The following is a 25,632-nucleotide window of genomic DNA, read 5'->3' as shown; positions in this document are numbered from 1 at the left end:
GTTCATGTCTTACCTTGATTGATTTGTTGTTTTAAGTCCACTTTATGCACAGAAATGCTAATCGGGACTGGACCTACAGTTTAAAGTGGAATCCGAACCACTATGTACAGCCACCGGCAAAATAATGGGACACCTAGATCCTAAAATGCTCGCTAGCCAGCATGGCGTTGTGTGTGTTGCCTAACTCGACGGCGATGTGAGAAGGTCCTTACGAAGCATTCTTTTTACACTCAAGTGAGAAACCTAGTATGCAGTGTTTCCAACGTCAAGCAATAGTCGTAAAATATACTTGCACCAGCATTTTTACTTTTCTACATATTTCTAAAACTTTTATTTGCAAATTTGTGTCATAACCGGTGCTCGAAAAATTTACCTCAAAGCTAGGCGCCAGCTCTGAAAATCAGGCGCCAGGAAACCACCTACTAGCAATTGTGCATACTATGTTTCAAAAGTCACGCAATCCAAACTTTGAAAATCTATATCAGAAATCGTTAAGAGATATTTTCACCGGGTTTTCTGCACTAAACTAATCCTGTAGGCTATCACTGGGTACATAAATTTATGTTAGCATTTATCTACGTACATAAAAGCAATTACATTATTTAAAGAAAACATTGTTAATTTCCTGAAAACATCTGAGAAGTGATTTTCAACAATAAATACCAACTCTTGAAAAATTTGAAGGGATCATTTGTTGGTGTTGCACTGGTTGTTAAGCAGTTGCTTTGTGAGGTACAGCAGAAGCAGGGCATTTTTATTGGAAAACCTCTTGCACATGAGTGTAAGAATGAGTAGTAAAATACTGTTCAGCAATGCACAAGCACTGCTCCAATGAATATGCCATGCTGAATCAATTAATAACACAGGCGCAGTAGCGGCGAAAGTGAGTGAAGAGAATTCAATGTAACCAGGAGCAGCCTAGGATTCTCTCAAGAGTCCAATTTCGGCACAAAATCTTGATTTACGATTTTTCACGTAAATGTATAGACACATGCTGCATACGACTGTTGGCAATATTTCGACCTGATAGTGTTGCCATATACGGAGATATGTCCAAAAAATGGCATTTTTCACTCAACCCATAAAATCGCCATTCAAAAATTCATCAAATGTTGCACATGACCAATATTGGTCGCAAATCACAGACTGACATGGCATCAGTCATCAAATGTCTAATTATGACCCTTCGATAATTTCTTACGTATTTTTCTTACTCAGAAGTTCATTTCTGGAAGAAATTGAATGCTGCTTTCCGTCATTTATTAATTTATATAATTTTCTGTACGGAGTGAACTGATAATTTTAAGCATTGAAAAATATTTCAATGGATGAGGCTTTATAATGCAGAAAACCCGGTGTAAATATCTTATACGGTTTTCATGATATACATTTCCAAAGTTTGGGTTGTGCAACTTTTGAAACACTATGTATAAGATGCTGAGCATCACGGTATTCAAAACCGCTAAATTATTTGGGAAAGCAAGAAATAGAAGACAAAGGGTAAGAAATTGTTACTGACTCTATGGAATGTTCACAACGTTGATAAAAAATTAATAATTTGCTAACTGCAATTTGAACTTAGAATCATCAAAATTTCATACATATTACAGCAAAAGATCACAGTCGCCAGGCTCAAATTCTTAGTCGCCATGGCGACGTAATGTTCTATTTCAATACGGAACTTGGATCCTACTTAAACTGATCTGGAATATGGATTCCTGGACCGTATTTAAATTGATCCGGAAATAAGGTTCCTGGACTGAATTTAATTTCAGCCGTATAAAAGGTTTGTGGACCCAATTTAAATTGATCCGGAAAAGTGGTTCCTGGACAATATTTAAATTCAGCCGGAGAAAAGATAACTGAACCGTATTTCAAATGATCCGGAAAATTGGTTCCTGGAACGAATTAAATACTCTACAGATAAAAGGTTCATTTAAGGTCCAGAACCCATTTGCGCTTGCTGATTTTCTTTCCTGGACCGGATTTGAATTTATTTAATATTACTTTATCTTTAACAACCCTGGTTACAAGATATTCGAATATGGCTACTTCTATCATGAAATGGATATTCCAAAAACCCATAATGTTCTCCATGTCACTCACACACTTCCAATTGCGATCATACGGTTATTTATTTTTCTCTCCCCAAATTGACATTTTGGACAAATATTTATCCTAAATGTTTTCATTAATTAATTAATTTCTGGAGGTTACGACACAAATTTGCAAATAAAAGTTTTAGAAATATGTAGAAAATTAAAAATGCTGGTGCAAGTATATTTTACGACTATTGCGTGACGTTGGAAACACTGCATACTAGGTTTCTCACTTGAGTGTAAAAAGAATGCTTCTTAACGACCTTCTCACATCGCCGTCGAGTTAGGCAACACACACAACGCCATGCGGGCTAGCGAGCGTTTCAGGATCTAGGTGTCCCACTTTTCTTGCCGGTGGCTGTACATCCACCCGGAATCGAAGCCGGGACTCCTTGATTACAAGGCGACAATGCTACCGCTGCGCCATCGGGGAGGCCCTACCCTTGTATTTGACCATGAATGATAATTCTCTCTAGAACATGAAGACAAGCAGAAAGTGAATAATAATAATAAAATAGATTTTTGTTCAAATTTTGAAAAAGTGCTCACAATTCATGGAATTAAAAGTATCATTATTATTGTTTCAAAGTTTCAAAAACTATTGCTTTGCTTTATTTTGTAATCTTTTACAGTAATTGGAAAAGAGAAAAGGATGAAGAGAATCCGAAAGGAAAGAGATGCAGCCTTTTTATGACGATAGCTAAGATGCACTCTCTGGCGCTTATAGCTAGAATCTTCATGAACCTTGTGACGGATGTTGCGCAGTAAGTATTGACAACAGCTGTTTCCGGTATTTCACAGAAATTTTCGTGATTAGAAGTGTCCAAAAGGAGAGTGTAATAGAGATGGCCAAATTCGGATAAAATTTTATGCGAATATCGGATAATTTTCTACCCAATTGTCCGGTCGAATTATCCGGATATACGAATTGTCCTGATTATCCGCATATACTATATCTGGATTATCCCAAATATCCGGATATCCGAATTGTCCGGTCGAATTATCCGGATAGGCTATACGAATTGTTCGTTTATCCGCATATAATGTATCAGGTTTATCCCAAATATTCGGATAGCCTATCAGAATTATCCGGCTGTTCGGATTATCCGTTGCGCATCCAAGACGAATATCGGATAATTTAAAATCAAGTGCATTATTTCTGGACTTCTCCTCATAGCTGTTTTGTTGCTGTGTAAAAATAATAGTGATTAAGGAAAAACTAATGTATGGTACCATAATTAATTATTTAATCATTTCCAAATTTTCAGTTAAAAATAATATTTTGCATTTCCATTGACCGTATTTTCGATTAAGGGCGAACTTGCTGAAATACAAAATCAGGGAATCAGTGGCGGCGATTGGGTTCCAAAACCGGGGGGTGGCAAGGTGGCAAAACTGCGGGGGCAAACACAGTATATATTTCCCTTTGTATATAAAAGTCCGCGCGTTCATTATATCCCCATCGGCAATCCTTTGATAAAACTTAACACTGGAAACAATAGCCAACAATAGCCAGACCGCTTCCGATAAGCGCATGCACTCAGACGTTGTTGCCACATTTTCTTTACATTTCTTGTAGTTGCAAGGCGGAGCAGGCGGGTGCGTGAGTCTTTTCTCTTTAATTTGTTTGTTTCTCTTTCTTTTTCTTTACCCTTTCCTTCAATTTGGCAACATCGCTTTCCTACTCCAGTTTCTTCAAAAGAAAACCGCCCGCTTGGGTGTTTCTTTTAACAAAGAGCACCGCTCCCTTTGTTAACCGCTGGGGATATAATGAACGCGCGGACTTTTATGAGGTTTCGCATAGTGCGGGGACAAAAATGGCGAAAAGTTGGGGATAACTGCCCCCCTCACCCCCCTAATCGCCTCCAACCTTAAAAATTGAAATGCAATAAAGACGGGAAAAAATACTGAAAAATGACCTAGAAACCGAAAAAGGCAAAATAAAAACAACGTTTTCTAGTTCCTCCTTGAAAATAGAAAAGTTCGTCAAAACTAATGCGTTAATGCTTCTTACAGGATTGGCCAAGTGTACTGGGTGGCTTACATCATCAAGTTTTTCGAGAAAGGCGAAGAAATCACCTTAAATGATGCTTACATGTATGCAGGAGGCATATCCATATTAGCGATCTTACTGGCTCCTTATAGACGAGCAGTATATTACGCCAGTCATTCACTTGGATTGAAGATAAAAGCGTCGCTGTCTTCCATGATATATAGAAAGGTATTGATTGATCCCTCTTTGTGGTCACAGGTCTAGGTCTAAGTTTCTTCTCTTCTCCTTGGATATATGATTGTGCAGGGAAAATTATCAAACACTACACATATATGTGTCAATTGACACATATATGTTGACTCCAATAACACACTAACGTACACAAACTGCAAATAATGCATTTTTTAGTGTGACAAAATACACACAAAAATGCAGGAAAGGGCACTTTTATCAACTGGTGTTCCGAGTGATGCACTAAAAAATGCATCAATTGGGAAGATCAGACAAGATCATTTCTAACATAACAAACTTTAACTTCTAATGAATAAATTGCTTCAGCTAAATGTGTAATTTTGTTATCAATTCACACGTTTTGAGTTCTGTGTGTACATGAACGAAATAACAAAAAAAAGCTTTCATAGAATCGCTACTACACAAAAAAATTACAAAAGAAAGGACATTATATATATATACAGTGTATATGTGTGTGTGTGTGTATTCAAATAAATGACAGAAATGAAAAACATTATTACTTAGTTGCAGTACATTCTAAGGTAAGGTAGTTTCTAGTAATTGAATCTATGCTATAGCATCTAACCACTTCATCTCTTTTTGTACTTGTGCTAATTGTGATTGAGTTTAAATCCACTTTATGGACAGAAAGACTAATCGGGACTGGACCTACAAAGAGAAATCCGTACCCAGGACTTATATGTTTTGTTATCTTGCAAAAATGGTCTGACGAAGTCAAGTTGTGATCACCTAAAATGTCATCTACAAAGATTTTTGTGTGCGAGTTTGCTTAAATTTTAGTTAAATAGAATAAATTTGTTCATAGTTCTTTGTTTATTATATTTTCAGGCTCTAAGGCTTAACAAAGTGGCATTTAGTAAAACAACGGTGGGTGAAATGGTAAGCCTCTTGTCGAATGACATGACATTCTTCGATTACTGTGTTCCCTACATAATGATGACGTGTACTGCTCCCATCTTGACTATAATAGCTACGTATCTGCTGTGGCTCACAATCGGATATGCTGCTTTTGCGGCAGTGGCCGTCCTGCTAATTCAGATACCGTTTAACCGTAAGTATTCAAGTTACAAACCATGTTTTCAGAGTGACTGGAACTACTCTTAAAGCTTCCTGGCCTGGGGATAACAACTTCACATGACCTTTTTTGCCTATTTTCCCGATTCATCTTAGAAACATTTAAGTTCCCTATCGTAAATTTCATCTCCTCGGCTGTAATGTATATAATTTTCCTCTTGAACTAAAAAGAATAGTATTAATACGAACGATACTAAATTAGACTGTATCCTCAATAGAATATATTCAATGTGACGTCATAACACAGTGCACTTTGGGAAGAAATATGCATGAAGTACGTCACACAGATTTACACGTGTTAGGGAGAGCGTACGAGAAGCCTTCTTACAGCGAGAAATTTATGATATTTTATACGCACACATTTCCTATATGATCATGACAAACACACATTGAATTACTTCGGCAATGACCACACGTACAATGCTTACCCGGCATGTTTTCAACGCAGGATTTGATTTGTTTGCCAGAAAATATGGCGGCGGGCGTGATTTCGCGCAATGAATTGTTGGGGAAGTTGTTCGCTGGATAACTGCATTAGGTTAGGTTAAGTTGTTGTATTGTGTTTGTAGGTTGTTGTTTTAGGATGTTGTATATATTATGTACATGTTATCGTACAAGGTGCGGCAGAATTCATTAGACAGTTTTAAATTAAAGCAATTCAAGTCTGCCGATAGATGGCGCACTGTTTCACTCGTTATTTAGTGAAGCAGCTACTGAAGGCCTGGTCAAGTGAACACCGCGCGTATGTTTTGGAGCGGTTTTTCAAGAACAATGACTCAGCTACTCAGACGTAAGTTTAATATCGGAAGAAATGGGAAGTTACCAACATGCCAGACAATTTTAACTTGGATGAAGGAAGTCCTTCAGAACCACGGAATAGGTAACAGTAAGAAGCGCCTCGGAAGTCCACGTGCAGAACATTCCACTGGAGATGCTGCTCAAGACGATGGAATCTGTTATGCAGCGTGCAGAGTTCAAATCTAGAAAAGTGCAGCCTCCCGCTTGAAAGTCACAGACAACACTGACAGCATGCGTGGTGACTATTTCGCCCGGCTCCCGCGTGGCGGAAGTGCTATACAGGCGAAGAAAACTCACGTGGCCACTGTGGCAGCACTGGCGAATTTACCCTCCCTTCCCCTACCTTCAAACTGCCGCATCTTGTATTATATTGTTTATTGTATTTATTACATTTTCATACAATCACGTTCGCTCTTTAAACCATACTGACATGGTTATGCAAGGACTTTAATTTCCAATAAATATAATACAGATTTTTCATATCCCTAACTTTTTTCCGTTTATATTTATATAACTTTCTCATTTCTAGTGTGGATAGCGGACTTCTTTTCAACATTTCGTACAGAAACAGCCAAAACAGCAGAAGAAAGAATCAGACTTATGAACGAAATAATCTGTGGAATTCGAGTAATAAAAATGTACACGTGGGAAAAACCGTTCTCGCTATTGGTGGAGAGCATCAGAAGGTATGTACAAGGATTACATATAATACTTGGTATGTAGTACTTGTTGATATTACACACAACTCAACTCAACAAAGATACATACATACATACATACATACTTTATTGGTTATAGCTGTTACACCAGCTCTACGCCAAGTGTCCTAAAAATATGTCTTATATGATACTGTTACATCAAATTACAAATTTTGAATATATATATATATATATATATACAGTTTTCATATACATCATATCATGCAAAATCTAAAATTGATTATAAATACAATTGTTATATCTGGTGACTATATCAAGTTACACATTTTGAATATTTACAATTTTCATATTTCTATATTAATATCATGAAAAAATCTAAAAATTATAAATACAATTGTTACATCTGGTGACGATATTAAAGAGGCTAAAGAAGTTGGGAGAGGTATTCCTTTTTTATTAAATTCTTGAATAAGATCTCCCTTTGAGTGGTATAAAGTGGACATTGAAATATAACATGATTAGCATCTTCCTGGTCTAGATTGCACTTGCACATAGGTGAATTAACTTCATTAATTTTATATAAATGGTGATTTCAACTTATGTGACCTGATCTCAATCTTAGTATTAAAACTAAAACCTTTGTGGGTATATTAATTGTATAAAACCACGGAGTCTTATTGTTTACATTTAGTACATTTTTATATGAATGACCCATATATGTAAAGTTTTGTTTGACCCATATCTCCCAATCTTCTTGAATTTTGTTTTAACTCTTGGTAACATATCTGTATATTATAATAATATATTCGTTCTGTGATCCATTATTCTTGCTTCTTTAGCATTTTTATCTGCCACTTCATTATAATGGAACCATGAATGTGCTGGTATATATGCAAAATTAATTGTCCTTCCCTCTGTAGTTAACTTATCATATAATCTTATTACGTAAATCACCAATGCTGATGCCTTATATAACTTTTTATATGACGATTGTACACTGTATAAAACCCTTTTAGCATATGTTAATATTAGTATCCTTTTTCTGGAATGTTATTGATGTACATCAATGCACGATATATTCCATATGCTTCTGCCGAGAAAATAGAACACTCTCCAGGTAGTCTAAACTTTTTAATATTTCCATTAGAAGAGTCAATAAAAGCACATCCTACGTCTTTATTTTTTGATGCATCAGTGTATATGAATCTATAATTCTCCCAATTTTGTAAATATGATTGAATATTTGTATAACTTGTTAATGAAACATTTCGTACTGGTATTTGGTCATATGAAATTTCATAAATTGGATGTTTGCTATGCGTTAGTATTGTTGAAAATAAATTTTGAAATTCTATTTTACATTGTAGGAAAGTTGAATATTGTCCCTTTATTTTGTTCTCTTGGTATAAAATCCATTGGTCTTGCATAAGTTTATTTACTGGGTGTTCTTGTGTTTCCCAGCACTTGAAAACAAATTTATTTGTAATCCATTTGCATCTATAATTAAAAGGTTTCTCTATGGATTCTAAATAAACTCCAACATTGGGAGCTGAATTCATGAGTCCCAACGATCTCCTCAAGACTTTCCTTTCTAAACTATCTATCTTGCATAGATTTTTTTCTGTAGCATTTCCATATATGCTGCATCCATATTCTAACTTAGGCCTAAAAAAAGTTTTTGTAAAATAACAGCATTATTCTTGGGTGAGCACCCCAATTAGTATTTGCTAAAATCTTTAGCATGTTGAAAATTTCTTCACCTTTAGCTTGTAAATACCTTATATGATCCATCCACATCAATTTTCTATCAAAATTAATTCCTAAATATTTTATTTTATTTTGAAATGGAACACCAGCATTTTGTGTCAACGTATTTGGAAATTTATGTTCACTTTTGTTATTAAAACATACAGCTTCTGACTTGTTCTGTGATATGATAAAGTTCATTCCCTCTAGCCAACATTTTACTTCATAAAAATTATTTTCTATTTTCTGAATACCTTCATATGGATTACAAAATGATCCTAATATACACAAATCGTCTGCATACTGAATTATTTTTATTGTAGAATTATGAAATTGAAACATTCCTCTCATATATATATTAAATACAAATGGACTGAGTGGGCTTCCCTGAGGTAATCCTTGTGAAGTGGTACGGGACCCACTAAGTGTATCCTGAAACCAAAACAATATCTTCCTATTTATCATCAAATTCCATATTATCTTCATAATTATTTTCGGAGTATTTGTCTGATTTAACATATCAATTAATATATGAGGATCAACGCTATCATATGCACCTTGTATATCTATAAAGTGAGCAAACGTATATTGTTTCTTATACATTGTATTTTGAACATGCAATGTTAATGTTGCTAATGCATCAATACAACCCTTGTTTATCCTAACACCAAACTGATTTGGATAAAAATATTGTTGTTTCTCAAAATACCACTCTAATCTTTTTAGTAAGAATCTATCAAAATCTTTTCAATTGTAGGAGCCAACGTAATAGGTCGATATGATTCAGCTTCTTTTGGATCTTTATTTGGTTTAAGTATAGGTAGTATCACATGTGTTTTCCAGTTTTGTGGTACATTTCCACTTCTCAGAATATTATTATAAATATTTACAAGTACATTTAATGCATTATCCGATTGATGTCCTATCATTTCATATGTTATTCCATCGTATCCTGGGCAGTTGTTTTTATATTATTTAGGGTTTCTCTTAATTCTTGCAATGTTATTTCCCGAATAAAATTCATCACTGGAATTTATATTATTTATAATCTCGTGTTTTTTATTTCTTACATAACAAGGTGTAAACTTTCTTTTAAAATTTTCTTGCCAAATTGTTGTTATATATGAAACTCTAGTTTTACGTCCTTTCCTAAGATAATTTTTTTTCCAAATTGTGTTTGTTTTAACAGATGGTGATAATGATTCACAGAATTCTTCCCATGCTTGCCTTTTTGCTTTATTAAATATACGTTTTGCTTTAGCTATTGCTTGTTTTAAATTTATCCAATTATTTGGCAAAGGTTGTTCAGCAAATATTTCAGACAATCTTATTCTTCCTTTGCATATTGACACTCATCATTCCACCATCTTATAGTAGGAATGTTGTTTTTATTATTAATTTTCTTCCGTTTGGCTACAATATGCATTGCATACGTTATTAATTGTAAATAACGTTGACACGTTATATTTTGTTCCTGTTTAATATCTTCCATTGAGATATAAGAGTCCAAAATTACAGAATATATTTCCCAATCGATGTTTTCAACCTACCACCTTCTAATTGGTAATGAATATAATTTAGGTACTGAGTGTGCATCATTTAACAGTGAAATGAAAATTGGCAAATGATCACTACCCCTATTCACAAAATCTAGTTCCCAAAACAATTTATTTATTATATTATTTGACACAATAGTTAAATCTATGGCTGTTGGTGATTTACCATTCCATGGATAATGAGTAGCTGACCCATCGTTCATGAAATGTAATGATCGATCATCAGCCAGTCCAAAATACTACATCCTAATGCATCTCTATAGTTACAACCCCATACTTCATGATGAGCATTCATATCACCTGTGATAATGACATTATCCTGGACATAATATAATAATTCATTAAAGTGTGTTACTTTAATATGTTGAGATTTATAACTCGATGGAATATAAATTGATACTATTGTACACTCTAATGTGTTCATCTTAATGAATTTATATTCCATTGCACTATAAAAGACATACCTATTTTTCCTCTTTTACAAGTTTATCTTTCTGATAATATTGCAATTATCTTTCCTATAATTTGTTGCAATGAAATTAAGATCTTCTGTTTCTTCCTGGAATCATTTAAATCACGAACTGATTCAATCATGTCTGGTAAAAGGTCCAACAATGACTGGTATATTTCCTTTTGTCTACAAGAAACTGATTTACGATCTAAATATCTTCTGCAATTTATATTGTCCATAGTTTGTTCTTGCTTACTAAAAGAGGATTCTCTCAAATATACTGGATATTTGTATTTTATTTGTTCTTTTTCTGTGTCTGATGAGGATGAATAATCTACATTCACATCCTTTTTGTTTTCCCGTGGGAGTTGTACAATACGTCTTGTAGCCGTCTTCATAATCTTCTTTGGAGGTGATGTAACAACTTTGTTATATTGTACTCTCATTTTTTGATAATTATTCTCTTTTGATATTTTTTTTGTTCCGCCATTTGAGTTATAGAACTCGCACAATAACTCTCTCTCCCCTCCTAGTAACTATGACTTGTTGGTGCATTCTTCTCATTCACATAACTCTTTTTGATGGGAGGAAATTCCAATCCGTTTCTTCGAACAGTTTCATGTTGAAATTGATCCCTAAATAATTTAATTTTTGTTCAAATGATATATTTCTTGAATTATATACTCGTTCATAATATGAGATGTTATTCTCGGCCATAATAATTTGAATTTGCTTTTTATCCTGATATTTTGAGCACATTTTGTTGCAAGCGTTATGATTTCCTTTGCAATTTATACATGTTTCACTCATTTTGCGGTTTCCGTCGTGATAATCTTGGCCATATTTATAACACAATTTTTTACCCTTGCACTGTTGACCTGTGTGAGCAAATCTGAAACATCTATTTCATTGCAACACTGGTTTCATACGTGGCACTACCTCAACTATTTGTTTTCCAACTGCTATGTATTGTGGTAAAACTGTCACCTTGAAAGTCACACATAAGACTTGAGTAGGTTCAAGCTTAAATGACCCATCATTCCGCCATATTTTCTTCTTCATTCTCTCCATCTTAGTCCCTAGCACTGGGTTTCTATACTTCTTTCCAAATACTGCATTTCAAACTCTGTAGGTATTCCAAATACAAGGCCTTCCTTCTCCACTAAAGATTTAGGAATTCTGGCATTTACTCCTAACTTGTCTAATAACACTTTATTTTTCACAAAATTATTAGCTTCTTGTGACGTGTTGAATAATGCTCGAACTCTATTTCGTCCACTTTGATCTACATACTTTACTTTCACATTATAATCCATCAACATATATCCAACTTCAACTGGATGCAAATATCCTAACTGTTGGTTTCTACTTACTATTATCACTAAATAGGGTCCGTTGGCACCTATGTCATACTGGTATATTTTGTCTTCATGATTGAAAGTGTGTTCCATCCTAGAACTTTTGTTACCCATTTCATTTTTTGTTGTATTGTTCTTTCTTTTATTCGGCCCATTTACTTTGTGTGAAGTGTCCATAACATCATTTCCATCATTTTCTTCATGTTTTGAATCAGATGATATTATATCCATGTTATCACTGGTTATAGTATTATTGCATATCGCACTATGTCCGTCCTCAACAATTCCCTTTTGATCCATTATGATAAATAAACGAGACAGTTAAAGCACATCTCTATACAATCCAAAGGTATATTGAACGTTTTAAATTGTAATTGATTTGATTATTATCAATCAACTTTTGTCCGTTTCTTTCACAATAGAATATAATCTAAACACTACTTAGTCTTACTACACAAGTCCTTCAATTAAATTCAAACACCACTCGATTCAATCTACAGCTCCTTCACATTCAGAATTAAAACCATTCCGTGCCAGATGTTTACCAATTCACAACAAAGATTTATTCATTCATTCATTCATTCCTTTATTTGGAACCTAACAGCTTTTATGCCGTTTTTTGTCCATAACAATACACATATAAAATGTACACAATTGTTTCACAATAAAATTATCAGTCCTTCCCCCATATTTAACAGATATTAGATTTATTATTATTATTATTATTATTATTTTTAAAGAACACTTTGCCTTTTACAATTGTATGTTACACTTCCTTAAAAATGATAGCAAACTATAACCAATCCACACATCTGGATTAACAACTAAACTTAACAAATTTGTTGGAAACTGAACCTTTAGATTATTTAAAGTTTTATACAAGATATTTCTCTCTATATATAATATTTTGAGCATTCCAGTATTATATGTTGTGCATCTGCACTTTCCCAGCAACATTCACATTTCTTATTGTTCGTTATTCCAATTTTGGATAAATGTTGCCTAGTACACAAATGGCCGTTCTCAGTCTATTAATTAATACAATTACATTTCTTGTAGCACTTACATGATGAAACCATGTTTTTTGTGTTTTGGATTCAGCATGGACTGTATGATTCTCTAACTGTTGTAAGTTCATTTCGACACCAATCAAACCATTCATTCAGAATTTTCTTCTTTACTCTAGGGAGAAGATCCGTATACGAGTATAATGATAAGTTCGTAATATTTGGAATACGCACTGCTTTCTTTGCACATTCATCTACATGAGAATTACCTGTAATATTGCTATGAGCTTTAACCCAAAAAAACTCAATGTTTTTTTGCAGATTTTTGTATTGTTTGAACTAATTGTATGCAATTTATAATATAAGGGGATAATTTGCAAAGACTCTTGTAAGAAGATTTAAGAGCATGTAATACACTTTGCGAGTCAGTAAGTATTAAGAACTTTCGTAAATTTAATTTTTGGACATATATAAAAGCTTTGTAAATTGCGTAAGGTTCTGCTGTAAATATTGAACAGTCTTGTGTAAGCCGAAATAATAGGTCTGTTTTATGTTGCGGATCGTACACTGCACATCCAACTCCTGACTCACTTTTAGATCCATCTGTGTATATGTATTGGGAAGGTGCGAATGAAATGTCCGCTTTGACGTCTGGTGGGAAACTCACCTCAACAACACAACACAGGGATTGACTGAGGTCACAGGTCTAATGTCATAAAACTCTGTATACGTCCAGCAAACAGGCAGGAGCACCCAGACAGTCAGGAGGCAGTGTGTTGCTGAACAGAGTCGTCTGAAAGTGCACCATGGAGAACACACAATTGCGAGTGATTTGTCTTTACGAATTCAAACTGGGACATTCTGCTCAGGAAGCCGCCAAAAACACTAACAGTGCATTTGGGCCACTGGTTTGTAAAATTTCGTTCCAGTGACACAGCATTGCAAAATGAACCCAGTGGCCATCGACCAACATCATGTTCGGATGAGCTCCTCAGGAACCCCGTGGAAGCGGACCCTCGGAAAAGTGTTCGTGACATTGCAGACGAGTTAGGCATACACCATACCACTGTCGTTTGGCGGCTCCGTGCGATCAGTAAAGTGAAAAAGTTGGACTCATGGGTATCACATGATTTGACACCGGTCAACAAGACTCGCCGTCTGGAGGTGTGCAGTTCCTAGAGTGTAAGGAATAATTGGTATGGTTTCCTGCATCGGATTGTCACTTCAGATGAAAAATGGATCTCCTATGACAATCCTAAACGATCAGGACAATGGTTGGACCGTGATCAACGTCCAGGGCGGTTTCCGAAACCACCTCTCCACCCAATGAAGGTGTTGTTACTGGTATGGTGGTCTATGGTGGGTGTGATCCATCATGTCTTTCTCAGGCGAGGTTAAACCATCAATGCAAATTGTTACAGTGCTGAACTCCATGAAATGCACCACAAACTTCTCCACAAGCATCCAACAATGGTCCACAGACATGGTGTTCTCGTGTTGCACGACAATGCTCGCCCACATGTCGCACAAAGGATGATGCAGGCTCTCCATGAGTTGCAATATGAAACCCTTCCTCATCCAGCATATTCTCCCGACCTCTCTCCCACTGACTACCATCACTTCCGGCATCTCGATCACTTCCTGACAGCGAAGACCTTCGCTGATGATCGGGCGGTGCAACATGCCGTTGAGGAGATCTTTGCGTCGCAGACTCCAGACTTCTTTCGCCATGGAATCCAATTGTTGCCTGAGCGATGACAAAAGTGTGTGACTGCAGACGGCGACTATTTTGATTAACCAGGTCTTGTAGTTTTGATTTTTTTGGCCTTTGGCAATGACGCACCTGGGCCGGACATTTCATTCGCACCAACCCAATAATAAAAACTTGGTCATTGAGTAAAATATTCCGATATGTGCAAATAACGAGGGAAATGAATATTATCCAGAGACTGTTGAGGATAATCTAATGAAAAAACAGGCTGTGAACGCATCTCTAGAACATCCTGGTATTCTTGACAAAAGGAATTATACAAATCTATCCACATAGCAGCTTTTCTGTTTGTTATTTTTCCCGTTTCATATAAGTGTATCATATTTGTTAGTACATTGTTGAATGGGTGCTCACAATATGATTTCACTTTGAAGAGCATATTTGCTGCTAACATCTTCTGTCTACATGAAATGGAACATTCACCCGCTTCCATGTATACTACTACGTTTGGAGTGCTGTTCATAACGCCTAAACATCTTCTCAAGAATTTCCTTTGTATGACATCAATGGAATTCAATTTTCCTTTTGTCAAGTTACACATTGCCAATAGAGAATAATCTATCATAGGCAGAAAAAAATCTTGTAAAATAAAAGCATAACTCGAGGATGACATCCCCACTGAGTATTTGCTATTGCTTTGAACAAATTAAACACTCTTTCTGATTTGACTTGTATTGCTTTAATTTGAACCTTCCAAGTTAGTTTTCATCCAAGATGATACCTAAATATTTTACTCTGGATGTAATGGGAATTCTTGTTTTTCGAGACATTGAGTGAACTATTGCAGGTGTTCTCTTTTTACTAAAAATTGTAATATTAGATTTTTCCATTGAAATCGAGAGTTTTTTACTTTCAAGCCACTTTTGCACTTCCAATATTTGTTCCTCTAAAACAGGAAAATCAGTATGAATTTGTGTCGTGGACATATAGATACAGATATCATCTGCATATTGAAGATAATTGACTGTTGGAATTAATTTCCTTTTCATCCCAATCATATATATGTTGAATAACAAAGGACTTAAAGGACTTCCTTGAGGTAACCCATTGCAGGCTCAATACGGACCTCTACTTTCACTGAAAAAGTGGAAATATACAGATCTTTTACTCAGTAACTTCCATAATATCAAAACATAGTTGTGAGGTATTTTTAGCTGTTGTATTGTTTGGATTAGGATATTAATATCTACATTATCATAAGCTGCGCTTACATCTAAGAATGCAGCTAATACAATTCTCTTTCTTTTCAGTGAGTCGAAAATGTACGAGGAAAGAGTGATTAATCCGTCTTGGCATCCTAATCCCTTTCGAAATCCTATTTGTTCGAATTGAAATATGTTTTGGCTTTCTAAAAACCATTCTATTCTTTTTTGTATCAGTTTCTCAAATATCTTTCCTATAACTGACGTCAAAGCTATAGGTCTATATGATTTACCTACTTGAGGGTCCTTGCCTGTTTTTAAAATTGGAATAATCAACTGTTTGGACCAATCTTCTGGTACTTTTCCATTATTTAAGAATTTCTTAAAAATTGTGCACATCGCCGTTAACGCTACATCTGGAAGTTGATAATCATCGAATAAGTGCTTCCATCCATCCCTGGAGCAGATTCTTTACTGTTGCCGATGATTTCATAGATTTCCTCTTTTGAAATTGGAGTTGCAAAACCTTTCGCCGAACGTAGTATTGATGTGTAACTACTTAATTCATTTGGTGTTTCAATTACTCCGTCTGGCACTGTAGGTATGAGTTTCTGAATAAATTCATTCTTCCAATTTGATTTCAAAGGGACTACATTTGCTGTACGAGGATTTTCGAGCGACCTAAACTTTTTCCACACATATCCTAGTTTCATGCTTGGGTGTAAATTTTCACAAAATAATTTCCATGATTTTCTTTTTGCTTTTATGCATAATCTCTTTGATTTGGCCATAGAACGTCTGAATGCTATCCAGTTCTCCGGATTTGGTTGACGTGAGTATAGTCTTGCTAATCCGACTCTATGTAGTTTTGCTTCAGCACACTCTTCTGTCCACCAGTATATCTTTGGGAAGTGTTGCTGACTACTTTTTATCACCCTGGGACAACTTAAGTCCATCGCAGCCGAAATGATTTTTACAAACTCCTCATATATAATATTATCAGGTTTCAATCCATCATCCTCTGAGAAATAAATATTTAAAAGTTTAGTATAATTAGACCAATAAGCTTTGAATACTTTCCATTTACGAATAGTTAATATTCTTTCGTTTGTTGCATGGCAATAATCCATATAAAAATAACATGGATAATGATCGCTTGTTCTCAAGTTCATATCGGCCTCTCATGTAAAGTCTGCACAATACTTTTCTGAAATTAATGTTAAGTCTATGGATGACGGATTACTTCCATTTCTAGGCATATGAGTAGGTGAACCATCATTTATTATAGTTAACTGTTCCGCCTCCATCCAATCAACAACAGTTCGACCCAACTTATCTGCTGCCTGTCGACCCCACAATGGGTGGTGGCAATTGAAATCTCCAGTAATGATTAATGGAGTGTTGAATGAACTAATCATAGACCTTAAATGCTTCACTGCAATTTTTTCCGATGTACAGGAAGATGGTATATAGATCGAGATAACGATAAATATTTTATTCAAAATTTGCACTTGTATTCCCACTACTTCCACCCGATATTCTCGAAGAATCGGTAAATTGGGATTAAATTATATGGGTTTGAATGCCAGACTTTCATGTACAAATATACTCACTCCTTTTCCGCCTTTTTGATTAAGTACTGCGTGATATTTTTTTATTTCAATAGAAACTCTTCCATCCCTCCATACTTGACACACACATATAATTAGAGGATGATGCTCTTCTATCAGTTTCATGAGTTCAAGTTTTCTTGAAGGAAACGAGCATAAATTCCATTGCACAAACAAAAACATATTTTGCATGTGATAACTTACTGATTATTATATTTAATGTTGAGCATCTTCATATAATTCAAGCTCTTCAATTAGTTTCAATAACTGTGAAGTAATATTTGCACAATCGACTAGAATATTTTTAATTCTCTGAAGATTATCATCCACAGTTATGTTCGACGTTAGTTTTGCCATAACTTGTAATAAACTAATCATTATTTGCTTTTGAGAGTCATATTGTGGGATGCTAGTCCGTAATTTTCGTTTTTCCGTTGTTGTCACTGACGTTGGACTGCTTTGGGAATTTAGTAAAATATAATCTGGTCTTTCTTGTTCGTTTTGGGTTTTAGGTTTGTCACACGACTTTAGATTTTGCATACCTTTATTTATCATAACTTCTTTACTTTTAAATATCTTCCCAAGTCTTCGATCAGCATAACTATTGTTCATGTTGTAAAGTTGAGGTTGAGAAGATTTCCAATAATATAAGTTTCTTGATGTGCCTGATTCCTCATCTCTTAGAGTGGCCAGCACCTCATATCTGTTACGTGTTGTAATTGCTGAACTTGGAGCTTGTACAAAGGAAGACTCTGCTTTAGTTGTTTTTAACACTGGGAAATCTTGTAGTATGTTTGCATAAGAATAATCTTCTCTTTCGGTTATAAATGAACTACTAGAACTAACTTTTCTCTTTGCTTTTTAATATGAACAGCCCTCACATGCTATCACCTTCTGATTTTCTCTTTCCTCTTCCCACTTACTGCACGACCTCTCAGTTGCAAGATAATTTCCTGAGCAATTTATGCATTTAGGTACTGCAGCACATATATCATCATGTTCATAATCACCGCACCTTGGACATATCGCTTTGGACTTACAAACATCCTTTATATGAGAGAAACGGAAACAATTCCTGCTGCACTGCATCACAGATTTTATTTTAGGTTGTACCTGAAATATGTTACTGAGTAGCTTTACATGCGAGGGCAACCTTTGTGATTGAAACGTTACGCTGATCAATTTGGTCGGTTTGAACACAAATTCCCCATTTTCTCGATAAATCTTCTTCTTCATTCTTTCCATTTTGATTATTGGAATATTTCTCTCAGCCTCTGCTTCATCTTGTACTTCTTCTAAATTGATATGTAACGGTAACCTATATATTAGTCCCATTCTGTGTAAAAGACTCTTCGGGATTTTGACATTTACCTTATACTTCTGAAACTCTTTGTTCAAGTAAAAGTCATTTGCATCATTGGATGTTAAAAAGTAAATCTTTGCACGATTAGAACCCGATGCCTTAACAAAATTCACCTTAATTCTAGCTTCTCTTAAGTAACTACCTAACATAATAGCACTAAAGCTACCAACATTGTGTTCCACGCCTTCAACAAGAACAATGTATGGGCCATCGTGCCCAGGATAGAATAAGTAATTTTTATTCACATTATCATTTGATTGCATTGTACGCTCTAAAAAGGTTGCTTTGAAATTTTTTGGAGCATTTATAGATTCGTCCTTTCCACTAACTTTTGCTCGATTTCGTTTTGTTCTCTGACTTTTTGGTTGCTTAGCAACAAATTCAACATCCATATTTTCTCCGTCTTTATTTGAAGATGTATCCTTTTTACTTCCACTACTTCATTCATCTCCATTTGGTCGTCCTCTCTGTTTTGATTAATAATTTTCTCTCTAGACATTTTCCTCACTTGAATGAAATTTGTTGAATTTCTTACAAGCAGGAAACTTTATCTGGATGGCCCAGAGCCTTCCATGCTATCTAGATTTTAACACTGATTTATCATCTAAATCACAAGATTATTTAATATTAACTTACGTCTCAATAAATGTACTGTCTTGTAATGACACAGAACACTTTTACAATCAAAACAGTAGTATAAACTACAATATTATAAACCCAAGAAAGGAAGAGCTCTCCTCAAGCAGATTTACCTACACTTAAACCTAGCTCAACATGCCCATATGAGCTTTTTGCTCAAGTGTGGAACCCCCTCTAATCCAAGAATTTTTGTAAAAAAGCCCTCATGGATTCCATGAGAAAGGAAGAGCCCCTCAGATTGATTTGTTTACACTTATAAAAGGTACTTCTGTGAGATTGCTGTCCATAAATTTGTTAAAAATATGCCCCTCTTGATATTTTTTTGGCTACACTTAAAACTAAGCCAAGACATACACACCCACCCACACCCACCCACACCCATACATATTTACTTCCGGTCTACTTCCGGTCTACTTCCGGTCCACTTCCGGTCCACTTCCGGTCCACTTCCGGTCTACTTCCGGTCCACTTCCGGTCTACTTCCGGTCTACTTCCGGTCCACTTCCGGTCCACTTCCGGTCTACTTCCGGTCTACTTCCGGTCCACTTCCGGTCCACTTCCGGTTTGCCGCAGAGACCCTCTAGAATTGCTCCGTGACTCTCTCATTTCTTACATCATAAACATATGATTTTTCTCCTATGAGAATAACACTACATATGGTGTCATCAGGTAATGCCTCATGGAATTCACAGATAATTTTAATATTTGTCCTGTCATTCACCACAACTTGTTTCCTTTTTGAAGTGTTGATTACAAACATGGGTCTCTGTGCTTTGAATTCATCTGGTGTGTAATACATGTCAGTATTGCCAGTAGTGACCCTCTTGAAAGCCGTAAATGCCTCATATAATTTAAGAAAATCATCCTTGGACATGTCTAAATTGTAATTTTCTCTAGGAAATACCTCATTTCTGCCATTTTTAAGATATATGTTCTTGATGTTGCAGCTATCAAATTTACTTGAATTTTTTTCCTGATTATTGTGTCTCCCAGTCTGAAACAGTACTACTACAAAATCAGGCATGTAATATTGAATACTGGAGAATGAATTTGTAGCATCAAACTCATAATATGTACCAGTTGCGGGCTTCTGTACACATTGATATGTATAAAATTGCAGAGGAATTTGTGGATTTTTTAGAATATCTGCTTTGTATTTAAGACCATAGCTGGCCTCATACTCAACAACAGGGATTCTTAGCTCCATAGTCTGAATAATGCATTTGCCTGCATCTGGTAAGGTATCAGGCAGAGCTTCCCCTGTAGAGTTTATTGCACTGTACCTCATCAAAGCATTGTTATCATTTGCAGCTCTTCTAAATGTAATTCTTAACCCACCCTTCCACATAATTTCTTTGTAATCTGAGAAGAATCCTGGCAATAGGCGCATCGGGAACAGCACTGTGTGGCTCTTGGATATAATTTTCTCACCAGCCTCAAATCCACCTATTTTGTAGTATGAAGCCTCGGTTTTGGATAATTTTAATGTGGCCAAAGCTGTGGAGGTAATGCCGGGATAATCCACTCTGTTTATAACAACGCCATGTTTTCTGATCTCAATTTCAGAGAATAGATGAGGCACAAAATTATCTACCAATCTTATATTTGAATTTGCCGGATAATCGGTACCATCGAGCTTTACAACATCAAATTTGATGTATAGATCTGCTCTGTGGGGGTGTATAAAGACATCCCCTACATCAAGATCAACCTCAATCTCTGTGTTGGGTTGATTTAAATTTGCAAATGTCCTCCTGTTTGGGGGGAATGATTGTAGCTCATAACTCTCAATATTTTCCATTTTCTTCTTGTATGTATTTTTATTTAAATATTAATCTCTATGATTGCAGTTGTTGTGGCTCCAGCAAAATCAACTAATTCTTCTTTTTCATTAGTAACCATCAATTCAATATAATCTATTCTATTATGGCACACAGGAAAATATAATGTTGGGGATGGATTGTAGATTATTGGCTCCATAAATTCAGAATTAGGCTTGAATGTTGCAATGATTCCTGTTTGTTTGTGAGTGCCTATGCCATTTGATTTGGTGATCATACCCTCTGCTATATTACAGTGAATATTCAGAGTCTCTATGGCTAAGAATTTAGGTATATTCATAGCAGTGTGTTTGATGCCTGCTTCAAGTTTTGTGTTGTTCTCAAATCCTAACAGCTCTCCAATAGTACCCAGATCCACTGTTTCTGTGGCAGATACAATCTCTACTCTGTGAGTGACAGAATTTTGACTTAACACTATACCTCTGGGTAATTGAGCATTTAAAGTGGACAGATTATATTGCCCTGGAGTGATGACAATTTTTTCATCCCCAACTGCAATTGTGTTGTTGTGGTGTGTAATATTAGGGATGAGGTACATGCCGTAAAATGCTCTGAGAGCTATTGTTTTGGGATATACAATGTCATCATGTAATTTGAGTTTCAATATTGAATTTTAGCTGGTGAGATGAAATACCCCCATGATGTTTTAAATACCACAAGACTTTTTGAAAATCTTCAATTGATGGTTTATTTATTTGAGACATATATCTAAGAACTGATAAACACAAATGTCCGCAATTAACATCTTTGAAATTTTGAACACGGGCATTATTGTAATAAAGATTAGGTGAATTTAGATATTTTATTAAATTTTCAGGTGGAACACCTCCAAATGAATCAAACACAAATGCCTCATTTTTTAAATATTTAAGATAACAAATCCAGTGAGTGCCCTGATTTTTGTACTCATCCAAATTAACAATGCCACACTCTTTGTTGAGTGGTTGTTCTGGTAAAGAATCAGACATGTACACACCTCTAAAATGTTTGATGCCCAATGGCTTGATTAAAGCTTCAATATCTTGGTTTGTAAGCGGCTCTTGTTTTTTTTAAACTTATTCATGGCTCTTTTAACACCTTTGCCTTGTTTCTCCATGGCCAGGTTATGGCGCTTCTGCTCATCTAATTCTGCCCTATTTTTCTTGGCATCTATTACTGTTTTTGCTATGGCAGCTGAACCCCCGGCCAAGCTCCCAACAGCCCCGAGAGCAGCTAAGATGGCAGGGATGGTAAATATAAATCCCCCCACATGTGATTTTTTTCTTGATTGCTGTAATTTTTTTAATTGGGGGGTGCTAAGTAACAATTTCATACCATGACCCTTGGCAATACAAGAATTTTTTTTCTTGCGCTGCTTCTTGGTTAGAAGATTATTAATAGGTCCAAGAGATTTGAGACCTGCATAAGGTATTTGATACATAACACCCTTGGCCTTCATTGTAGGTTTATTATATACATATTCACAACCCCCACCCCAGTTTTTGTTTGGTGCTCATAGCTATGGTGGTTCCCAATGCTGCTATTTTTTCACTTAAAGAAGCATCTTTGCTTACAAATCTGCCAAATGCAGCCTCTTCTAATTTCTTATCTGCAACATGTCTCTTGTCAAGATCAGAATGTGTGTTGTATGCAATATCATGGTCTCTACAAGCAGCATCTAGGGGATTAACACCAGGATCACCTCTGTTTAATCTATGATCCAATTTTGTGCCTGGACCACAATACTGATAGCCTGGAATATGTAATTCAAATGGCAGTTTGTTTATAATGTCATTAACCAAGCCCCGGCCCTCAGAAATATTCCAAAATTTGGGGGGTAGAGTATTAATTATTTTTATGAGATATCCAATCCCCTTAGTGTCATTCACTATAAAATTAGACAATTTTGTGCTTATCATGTCCATAATTCCAACTTTTTCATTGTAAAAATTGTGGTTCCCAGCATTTTCCTCCCCAGCTATCACCAATAACCTATCTACAAGTTTCCTGACATCATCAACCCAGACAAATTCTTTAGGCAGGGTGTTGTATTGTTTGATTCCACTTCCAGTCTTGATTTGTGACCATATGGGCTTGATTAAATTATTGTATTTTGCTCCACTGCTAGACTTGACTCTTTTTTGTGTGGGATCATTGTTCTGGTATAGAGCATCTGATTTTATTAATATTTCTTTGTAATCCTCATAATCTTGATCTGTATAGCTGCCAGGCCTTTTCCTAGTCATCAGTTCCCACAATCCAGGTGTTCCGAGATACTTAACAAAAGCACCTTTTTCTCCAAGTCGAGATTCTGAATATACAATTATATCATCTCCCATAAATGTTACTCTGAAATTGCCAATTCTATGTATGATGCTGCCATCAAGCTCTGTGTCAGCATATAAGCCAAAAACCTCATCTTTGTTGTCTTTAGGTGTGGTTAAATATTTTTGAGCAAGAAGACCCAATTCAATAGGATCCTGAGTGGCTTCAATTCTTCTAGGAGCAATAGGACTAGGTGTATGAATACTGGAAAGTGGGGTGATTGGATAATCTAATATGTTCCTTGCAGCTACAGGTACAAGCTCTGTGATCAAATTTTGATTTTGCTCTGTAACAGTTTTGATATTCTTACCTAAATTATTAATAGCATCAATTACAGGCTGTTCTGTTTGTTTGTGTTTTTCATAAATTCCTCGGTTCTCTGATTTCCATCCCTTAAATCTTTTTACAAGATAATTTCTTAATTTAAGATCATCAATTATTGGCCTTTTCATGGTTATTTATATATGTTTCAATGTCTAGAAAATTGTTAATTTTATTTCTGTATTTGCCACTATTGGGTGTTCTTGTCATATCAATTGTGACAAACCCATAACTGTCCTGGTTCCAGCACCTACTGCAAAACTTGGAAAAATCATTGTAGCTCAGGTCCCCACCTACATATTCATCATGTATGTGTTTGAGGTTGGTATGATCCTGATGAAACACACATATAAAATTGCTGTTGTCTCGGATCAGCTGCTTGGGTATTTTTGAAAAAGTCTGTGCCAGGTAATGTTTTTGTGCCGGCCCTGTGTAAAGAAATTTCTAACCTTGTTTTGATTATCCAATATAATGTCATCAAACACAACAACAGAATTATCGAGACAGTCATGAAGTGGCTTAACATCTGGTTCAAAAGTGGCAATATCCAATCCATCATATAGCTTCATCAGTTGCTGATATTTTAATTGTTCCAAGCTCTTAGAGAAGATATACAAGTGCCTGTTTTTCCAGTCTAACCAGTTGGGTGCCAATAAAAAATTATCAACTAATAGTGTAGTTTTACCACAAGCAGATGGCCCAACAATAAGACACCTAATATTATCAGGTAACAAGTTGCCATTTCTCTTATTCTGTTGTTCAGGTTCTGGCAGCCTTTTTATAACATCCCAGGTGCTCATATTATTATTTTGTTTGCATCGATCCAGCTGTGTTCTGGGAGTCCTAGCCATTTGACAAGTAACTTGTTGCCTTTTCTGCGGATGATTTTTTCTATGAGATATGTGTCAGGCTGTTTAGTTTTGTTGAGCTCTTGTTCATAGAACCTGCCTTTGAGAATTTCTCCTCGGTGATCCTTTATTATATAAGTGTTAAGGGTCCCGGGTTTAACTTGAACCACTGTAAATAATTCTGTGCTCCAGTTTCTTGTAAAGCCTCTCTTGAATAAGTGCTTATATTTGCTGATTCTTACTTGATCACCCACCCTGTATTTGGCCTTTCTTGTTGTTGGCCGATATTTAGGATAATAAACAGTTCTGATCAATTTTTGCTCATCAGATGAAGTTACTTCAGAGGGTTTCATGTTGATTGTAGAATGGACCAAGTTGTTATATTTATGTAGAAGTTCTGGAAGAATATTAACCCATTTATAATTACCCTGCAGTGTAAATTGTTTATACATAAGATTTTTTAGGGTTCTGTTGAATCTCTCTACAATTGAGGCCTTGAGATCACTGTAACTCGAATAATGTTTTATTGCCTGGCTTTTAATAAATTGTTGAAACACTGAATTATAAAATTCCTTGCCATTATCTGTTTGCAAATAGCGCGGTGATCTTCCACTCTGATTGATGATTGTCCTGATGGCTTCTGTAACACATGCCCCAGTCTTGGATTTGAGTGGCACAGCCCAGGCAAATTTTGAAAATGTGTCTATTACAGTGAGTAGATACTTGTAGCCCTTGTTGATTTTGTCTAAGTTTTTCAACTGTCCACTTGCCATTTCAATCAAGTCGCTCTGCCATAAATC

At 35.6% G+C, this 25,632-nt stretch overlaps 1 protein-coding gene across 2 annotated transcripts in view; it reads left to right on the top strand.

The window, feature by feature from the left end:
* The window catches only part of LOC145993999 (ATP-binding cassette sub-family C member 4-like), a 215,507-nt gene that overhangs the window by 32,825 nt on the left and 157,050 nt on the right, over window positions 1-25,632 (top strand). For both annotated transcript variants that reach the window (XM_083130042.1, XM_083130043.1), the window contains exons 4-7: window positions 2,732-2,863; window positions 4,116-4,320; window positions 5,173-5,395; window positions 6,746-6,902. In XM_083130042.1, coding sequence (XP_082986168.1) covers window positions 2,732-2,863; window positions 4,116-4,320; window positions 5,173-5,395; window positions 6,746-6,902 — 717 coding nt within the window. The remainder of the gene's footprint in view (window positions 1-2,731; window positions 2,864-4,115; window positions 4,321-5,172; window positions 5,396-6,745; window positions 6,903-25,632) is intronic.

Source organism: Lepisma saccharinum, chromosome 10 (genome assembly GCF_977018435.1).
Source record: "Lepisma saccharinum chromosome 10, izLepSacc3.1, whole genome shotgun sequence".
NCBI classification, from domain to species: Eukaryota; Metazoa; Arthropoda; class Insecta; order Zygentoma; family Lepismatidae; genus Lepisma; species Lepisma saccharinum.
Note: the sequence above shows the minus strand (reverse complement) of the source record. Positions and strands in the feature narration are given on the sequence as shown.